The sequence below is a fragment of the Bison bison genome, unplaced genomic scaffold (assembly GCF_000754665.1).
Source record: "Bison bison bison isolate TAMUID 2011002044 unplaced genomic scaffold, Bison_UMD1.0 scf7180017864230, whole genome shotgun sequence".
Taxonomy (NCBI): domain Eukaryota; kingdom Metazoa; phylum Chordata; class Mammalia; order Artiodactyla; family Bovidae; genus Bison; species Bison bison.
This window is the reverse complement of record NW_011494802.1, coordinates 613046-621787: the sequence shown is the minus strand read 5'-3', so window position 1 is coordinate 621787 and position 8742 is coordinate 613046. Positions and strand designations below refer to the sequence as shown.

Genomic DNA, 8742 nt, shown 5'->3' with positions numbered 1-8742 from the left:
CCACCCCTCTAGGTCATCACGGAGCACTGAGCTGAGCTCCCTGTGCTGCTCAGCAGTTCCCCAGTAGCTATCTATTTTCACATGGTACTGTGTATATGTCAATACTATTCTTTCAATTCGCCCTACCATTTCCTTCGCCCCGCTGGCTGTTCATTCTTCTGAGAACCTTTGATGAGTGAGCCTTTCTGTTTGCTTCCAAGCCCTGGGCTTGGACCTTTTCCCAACAAATAGAATGGACCTGCCCTCAGGATGGGAAACTGGATGTAGCATGGGTCATCCCAACCTATTAGAAACAGTTTTGGCTTTGAATGAGGGCACTTGGAGGATACTCCAGAGTGTCTTGAAGCTTACATTCAGGTCTTTTCCTCCCTCCAAAATGAAAACATATTTAAAAAATTTCTTCTGTTAATGCATGACCATTGTAAATATCTGATATACTCAAATTCTTTATGTATTTTTCCTAGGTCTTTTAAAGTTGCTGTGACTCGTGTAAATTATATACAACCACTTTACTTTCTTTAAATTATATACAACTTACTTTAAATTATATACAACTTACTTTAAATTATATACAACCACTTTAGTTTTGTACTTGATTAAAATTTTTTTCTCAGTAAACAACAGTAGTTTACTTACTGAATAGTTTTCTTCTTTTCTGTATTTCATTCCTCATTTATTTTTCTGATCTGGTTTAATTAGCTAGACTCTGCAGAATGATGCAGATATTGAGAGATGTCCTAATCCAGGTTGTAAGCATGTTACCAATGTTTTGCCGTCAAATGTACCCTTTGCTGTTGTTCTGATCATTTCATTCATGTCAAGGATGGATTCCTCTATTCAAATCCACTACTTTAAGAGAGTCAGAAACAGATGCTAAATTTTACCAAATTATTTCTCAACATTTGTGGGTGAGATTACTTTTTCTTTTTTAATCTGTTAATAAAATGGTTGCAGTAATTGATCTTATGTTCAAAACCTTGCATATCCTAAAAAAAAAAAAAAAAAGCGGCCTCTGGGTAGTATGTATTATCTGTTTAGTATATAGTGATTTAAATTCCCTCAGGTTCAATAAATGAGTTTTTTCATTTGATCAACTTTCTTTGTTCTTTCATAACCCTCTAGTTCTTTCAAAAACTTCACCCTAATACTTGTTGGTATTTATTCTTAAATTTTCAACAAGAATATTAAGACTTTTGCTGCCCTTCAGTATCAGTGCAATGGACTGTATTTATAGGAACCCTTCCCACCATATCCGATGAAGCCTTTAGGGGTGTAACTTTCTCTTTCTTCATTTCCCAGCTAGATGAATTCATCTAGAATTATAAATGGAGCTCTGTCATTGCTTCATCATCATTATTCACCTCGACACGATTGCTAATAATTCCATCATGTATTCATCTTTGCAAAATCAGTATAAGAATTGACTAGACTTGATTGGTCCTATGTATTTCATCATTCCCCACTGTTTATTCTATCACTTCCTTTCAATTTTTTATTTTTAACTGTTTGTTGGGACAGCATTCTAAATAAATTATTTTCATGAAGAGATTGTATGGATATGTGCTTTCTATGCTTACGCATGACAGCAAGTGTCTTTTAAACCCTTGTATCTGTGCAAAGATAAGGGATGTTTAGAATTCAGGATTCACAACCCATTTCCTTTCCCTCAGAACTTCAAAAACCTTATTCTGCCAATGTCTACATTTAGGGTTGGGGAACAGCAGGCCATTGGCAGACTCTCATTCCTTATTAGGAAATATGCTTTTCTTCTGTGGAAAAGTCTGCAGGATTATTTTGGTATGTATAGGAATTAAAATTTATCTTTGAATCTAGGTAGGTGGGTCTTTTGCTATAATTTCTTATTGGGTGTTTGATGAACCTTTTATGAACAAAATATCTAAACTTCTATTCCATGAAAAAATTTTTAGTTATTATTCGTCTTTCATCTGCTCTGTGTCCTCATGAATTCCATACTGAATCCAAGTAAGTGGGATTGTTTCCCCTGAGCAAATGTTCTTATTTCTCAGTTATCTTTTCTCCTAGCCTCCTTTTTTAGACTGCTCTTGTTGATTCAATACCCTCTTGAATTCCACTGAAAAAAACTACTGAGAATTTTCTTTAATTTCAGACCATCTTCCTGAAATAACTCTTTTTCAGCAAAGGCTGGTTGCTTTGAGTGGTAGTTTGTTTCCTCTCTGTTGGATTAAAAATTCATATCAACTGTCAGAGGTTTTCTACTTTGCCCATTCTTTTAGTTGCACTTCTAGATGGATAACTCTAGGGAATTCCTCACCAGTCATGAAGGCGATTCCTATGCATCTCTTCCTTCATCTCTGAGCACCACCACCTCTCCCTCTAAACACTGACCGCGTGGCTCTGGGGATTCTTAGGTACAAAGGCAAGTGATGGTCACCTCTTGGCTGCATGCTTGGTCAAGCCAGGTCAGGTATTTAATAGAATTTATTTGATTACCCTCCACATCTCTCAGTTTCCACAATCCTCTGATGACCCATGGGAAGCCAGTGTTTTCTAGGGAAAGAAGCCAAGGATGAATAACATTTTCAGAAAAGGAAAAGAAAAAGGCCTGAACCTTTTACCTTTGCATCAGTCTGCCACACCTTGTTTTTCTCTCTGCTCCAAGGATGTAAATGATTTTCTGATTGGGCCCTTGGTTAAGGGCAAGGGAAAGAGGCTAATTATGGAGACATAGGAAGAGAATGATTCAGGAAACAGTTTTAAGAATTAAAATGGTTCGATGCACGATACTGGATGCTTGGGGCTAGAGCACTGGGATGACCCAGAGGGATGGTATGGGGAGGGAGGAGGGAGGAGGGTTCAGGATAGGGAACACATGTATACCTGTGGCGGATTCATTTTGATATTTGGCAAAACTAATACAATTATGTAAAGTTTAAAAATAAAATAAAATGTAAAAAAGAATTAAAATGACAATAAAAATAAAGTACAATGAGGATAAAGATAAAAATATTACTGTTGTTTGATATGGAGTAGGAAGAGCTGACAGGTGACCATAAAAGTATGGACCCATTCAAATATGGTCAGCGAGTGAGCCAAGGAGTGACTGAATTATAGACTATGAAAAGCTCTATAGAGTAGAGCTTTTATGAATTAGAAAATAAAACTTGAAGAGTTACTTTTCTTTGACATCAATTTGTTTAGTATGCATGGAAGATACAGAGAAGTAAAAGACTAGATCAGCAAGAATATACTTTTGTATAATTGCCTAGAGATTGATGGGAAAATTCACACTGACTGCTTTTCTATTCACACAAAGTTCTTGGGTATAATGAGGTTTTGTGTAATTATATGTACCTATGGAAACTTGCATGAACTTATCCCTTCATCTTATGCTCTTGAGACCCTCAGGTGAACTATCAGGACCCCTCCACCATCACCAGGTGAAGCATTTCTGAGTCACCAGGTTCCTCACAGCAGCCTTCACATCCTTGTTCCTGAGGCTGTAGATGATGGGGTTGAGCATGGGGGTCACCACCCCATAGAAGAGGGAGGTGAGCTTGTCTGCAACATCCTGTTTGTCTGCCCCCAGAGGGTCCTTGGATTTGGGCTTCCCATACATGAAGAGGATGGTCCCGTAGAAGATGACCACAACTGTGAGGTGGGCAGAGCAGGTGGAGAAGGCCTTTTTCCTCCCCTCAGCTGAGGGGATCTTCAAGATGGTAGCAATGATGAACACATAGGAGAAAAAGATGAACAGAACTGGGATGCCCAGAAAGATCACATTGGCCATCGCCATACTGATTATATTGATGGAGATGTCAGCACAGGCCAACTTCAGGACAGCCAGGATCTCACAGGTGAAGTGGTTAATGACGTTGTCCCCACAGAAGGGCAGTCGCATTGCTAGGGATGTCTGCACCATGGCACTGGTGCTTCCAGCTACCCAGGAGCCAGCAGCCATGGGCACATAGATAGCCTTGCTCATGACCTCAGGGTACCTTAGAGGGTTGCAGATGGCCACATAGCGATCAAACGCCATCATGCCCAGAAGCACACACTCTGTGGCCCCCATGGCAAAGGAGAGGAACATCTGCACAGCACAGGCTGAGAAGGGAATGGTTTTCCTGGGTGTCAGGAAGCTGTCAAGGATGAGGGGGACTGAGGAGGTTGTGTAGCAGATGTCCAGGAAGGAGAGGTTCCCCAGGAAGAAGTACATGGGTGTGCGCAGGCGGGAGTCAAGGATGGTCACCAGGATGAGGACCCCATTGCCCAGCAGGATCACCAGGTACATGAGCAGGATGAGCACAAAGAACATTTTCTCCAGCTTTGGGTGGGCTGAGAGGCCCAGGAGAACGAACCCCACCAGGGGGGAGGTCCAATTGGATCTGTCCATAGTGTCTCCTCTCTGTCACCTGTTTGAACTCAAAAAGCCAACTTCATGATTCTCTGATACCCAAAGAGGCCAGAAAACCAGTGAGGAAACTTGTCCTGCTGAGCGCTTAGAGAACTCTTCTAGCAATCTGGGCAGTTCTTTGTGTTGTTCTAAGTAAAATGGAGAGAAATTTTTCAAAATCTACTTTATGGTGTTTGGCTGCCCATGAAAGTGTTACCAGATTGGGTTGAATTTTTCTAATCATGTTCAAGGTTGATGTCACACATTTACTTCAAGTTATACCATGTATGGCCAATTTATTTTCATCAATTTTTTGAGAAGTGTTACATTCCCTTTGTATGATTTCACCTGCTTTGGGGCACAGGACTGGTGGAAATAACTGATCTCCTTTGTGCTTAATTCCTGACCATTCCCCTCCAAGCATTTTTGGATGTTACCTTTCTCCTCTTTCACAGTTCCCTTTCTTACAGCCCCCAAGTCCCTGGGATATTCATTCATTTATTCCTTCGCTCACCTTCCAAAGCTCCTCAGAAGCATTTACCCAAAGAGCTGGCCTTTGCCAATCACTCATGGCCTGGCAAAGGCAATGGCAACCCACTCCAGTACTCTTGCCTGGAGAATCCCGTAGATGGAGGAACCTGGTAGGCTGCAGTCCATGGGGTCGCTAAGAGTCGGACATGACTGAGCAACTTCACTTTTCCTTTTCACTTTCATGCATTGGAGAAGGAAATGGCAACCCACTCCAGTGTTCTTGCCTGGAGAATCCCAGGGACGGGGGAGCCTGGTGGGCTGCCGTCTATGGGGTCACACAGAGTCGGATAAAACTGAAGCTACTTAGCAGCATGGCCTGGCAATCGTTAAGTCCCTTTTCCTCTCTGGCCATCAGCTCCCTCATACTCACTCTGGAATGGATTGTTTTGAAAGGTATTCCATCCCAGGGACTAAATGACCTCTTGAATTTCTTGTTCTTGAACTGTCTGTCACTAAGATGTCCTTTATGATGCTGGGTCCACAACAGTTAATGTATATAGTATTGTGTGTATATATATATATATATATAGGGTGTTCTCTTACCTTTTTTGTAAATAGGTCAACAAAGTAAATCACTTTTCTTCTGTCTGAGGAAGAAGCCTAAAATAGCCAATCGAGTCTGAAAGTAGCAGCCAGAGGAGTTAGCACCTGAGATGGATGAAAGCTAAATTTTCTTGGCTTTGTTCTGTTTCAGAAAAAATACACAAAGGACTGTCCATTGCATACCAGAAGCCATTTAAATCCCACTCTGCTACTGGGATTACTCTAGTCCCTGAGGTGATTTAAAGTTTAGAAGTTGAAGTGACAAAATTTGGAAACTCTATACATCTGAGATTATGTCCCCAAGATCCAATTATTCTGAAGTCCTGCCAGAAGCACTTTCTTTCCCCCTCCCTCTCTTTGTATCCATCCTGCTGAGCTAGTAGAAAGCATTAGAGAAAAAGGGTCATTCTGGTCCTGCCAGAGTTAACCTGACCCCCCCCAGTCAGTGAGAACTCTCAGCAGAGCCCACAATAGAGCTGGAAGAATGTGAAACCCACAGGACAAACCCTTTAGCACCCCTGGCATTTCCAAATTTAGAATCTCAGGACTGGAAAAAAGCAAGTGTCCTGGAAGGTTCCCTCTTGTCTGTGTCCCACCAAATAAATTCAGAGTGCCTACAACAGGCCAGGCCTTCACAGGGCGTTCAGTGGTGAGGGGTTGGGGCGGTCATAAATGAATCTGGTTTCACAGGTAGTGCAGCTCTGGACCCGAAAATGGTCAGCTGATTGCAGAAATGATGTCCTTTTGTTTGAAATCTTTCTTTGGTGCATGTGTCTTATCCTCTCCAGAGAATAAATTTTTGTTAAGGTAGGCAAGGGACAGTCAACCAATGTCACAGAATGAGGGAGGGGGTGTAGGACCTGTGTTTCTTAGAGTTTTTTTCCCAATCCTCCTTATTTCAGCAGCATCCATCTTTATCCTTGGTCCCAGAGAGACCTGGTACAGCGGGTCCTCGGTGCTGTAGGTCTGGTTGTGGCTCAGCTCTCCTAGTTTCTGGCTTAGGATTTGGCTCTATTAGATCAGCCACTAGCCCATTCACTTTCCAGTGTTCAAAATGTCTTCACTCTGATATCTCCCTTCTTCTCCTTAACCTTGTTGATTTTGTCATTAAAAACAAAATTAAGCAAAACAAAGACGTATTATGGTAGTTTTTGCGGGTTTCACAAAGGAGCAAAATTAGATGCGTGTGTTCAGTCCTCCTTTATGCCTCAGTCCCGAGTCCATGCAGTTTCTAACACCCTCAATTGTTTTTTTATACATGTTAGTCATTGTTTCTTGTCTGTTTCTCTCCTGCTAGAATGTCAGTTTCACAGAGGCAGAGGTTTTTTTCCTGTATTGTTCACAGATGTATCCTAGATATATGAAAAATGTACCAGACTCACAGTAGGCATCAATGAACAGTTGCTAAATGAGTTATTAAGTGAATTTGTGACCTACTTTTGTTTTCTTTTTTCCCCGTGTTAACTCTTATTTTTTATATTTTATTTATCTCTATCCATCTTTTTAATTTCTATTTTTGTAAACATTTTATAATGTGCATCCTAACATATTGATATAGAACATCTATACATTTATAAATGAATAAACAAACATGCAGTGTAAATTGTTAGAAAGCATGATTTTAATACCCTGGAGACCATTGACAGTAGATACCAAGCTTCTGGCTATGGTTTTGAAGGAGGAAACAGAGCTGGACTCCATCTTAGGCCAGGCTGCGAACATTAGGCTACACGCATGGTCACCCTCCCAGTGGACTCTGAACTTTGTGCCCGGTGTCTATAGAAATGGCATACCAATGGAAAACCAGACCCCCGGATAAAAGAGCCTCAGGACTTGTACTTGGACTCTCTGTTGCCTAAAAGAATATGCTAATTATCTCTGTAGCAGAACAAACAGGTAAATTCCATTAAGTTTATCGGGATATGACCACGGGTCTATTGATAAATATCCACTTTTATCTAGTCTTGTGACACATGAATCATGGATTAACTTTGATTGTATCTCTCTTTTACCTTGTTCAGACTAGTTTCAAGGAATTTGGGGAGGTGAGTTTGAGCAAATACACTTAGGGTATATAAGGTTTTCACAAAAACTGGTCGGGGTCCTTGGCTAAGAGGAGACTCTGCCTTGGGCCTGCCGGTGTAATAAACTGCACTCCACCATCTGCATTGTCCTTCTGAGTGAATTTGTTTCCTGGAACGCGTGGCTACAACATTTTCACCCTTTCAAATATTCAACAAACATCTCTTAAAGTTTGGAAACCTCTATCTTGAGCAGAGCAGCATTGCAGAATTCAGGACTTTCGGCCTCATTCAGAGAAGACCTGCTAGCTTCCTTCTGGTCTGTACCATATGCCTTTTGATCAGAGACCGCTCATGGTGAATAGGGACTGGTGACTGTGCTCACCAAGATTCTGGAAGGTCAACCCTGAGCTGTAAGATGCCTTTGGAGTCATTCTTTCCCTCTCCTCCCTCTTTGGGTTTCTCCCTGAACTCCTCCCCAGCCCTTTGCCCTCCAGTACTCTAAATATGAGCTTGGGTCTCCTCAGGAAAGCTCAGGAGCAAGAGGAAGAGAAGGGCACACGCCGTGCCTCGGTTGTTACAGTTGGCCTAAGTACTGCCAGGCACAGGGGAATCAAATATATATCAAAGGGACAGCTTGACTTGCTTCTGCTCTTTATAGAAGCTGTCCGTGGTGGCTCGTGACATCTTACTGTGTTGATGTAACTTTAAGCCCTCTCCATGCTTTTTTCTGGAATGAGGATATACACTTAGGGGAAGAAGTCAGTGAGGTTAAGTAAACATTCTGTAGATCTTAATTTGAATTGTACATATGTATTCCACTGAAGAGGCCTAGAAACTATGACATCTCGATAGCACCCCTAGCATCCAGACTGTGGTTTTTGAATACCAAAGGAAACAAGAGCTCCTTAGAAAAAATGGTTGTTTCCAGGCCTGGAGAGGAACTGTACACGTTGAGCCTGGAACAACTTGACATAATCAGAAAGCAAGAAACCATCAAAAATACTTGGGCCCTGTCAAAAGATCTCAGGAGCCATAGGCTCATCACTACACTGAAACAAAAACCTCTCAAGTATGTAGATCTGATCATCAATTAATAGGAAACACAGGGACAGATACTACAGGACTATAATCAGCAAAATATAAACTAAGATTCTGTGACATTGTGATTTATACAAAATATATATTTGTTCATTCAGATGACCAAGATATTTTTATCACATATATTTGGACTTTGTCCACAGCATCTGGCTTACAACTGCCAAGTCCTTCTGC

At 41.3% G+C, this 8742-nt stretch overlaps 1 protein-coding gene across 1 annotated transcript; it reads right to left on the bottom strand.

Annotated features, from left to right (window-relative positions):
• Positions 1 to 3412: 3412 nt before the first annotated feature.
• LOC104992996 (olfactory receptor 2S2-like) lies at positions 3413 to 4372 on the bottom strand. Its single transcript, XM_010846058.1, has one exon. The coding sequence runs from the start codon at positions 4370 to 4372 to the stop codon at positions 3413 to 3415; it is 960 nt and encodes a 319-aa protein (XP_010844360.1).
• Between the last annotated feature and the right edge of the window lie 4370 nt (positions 4373 to 8742).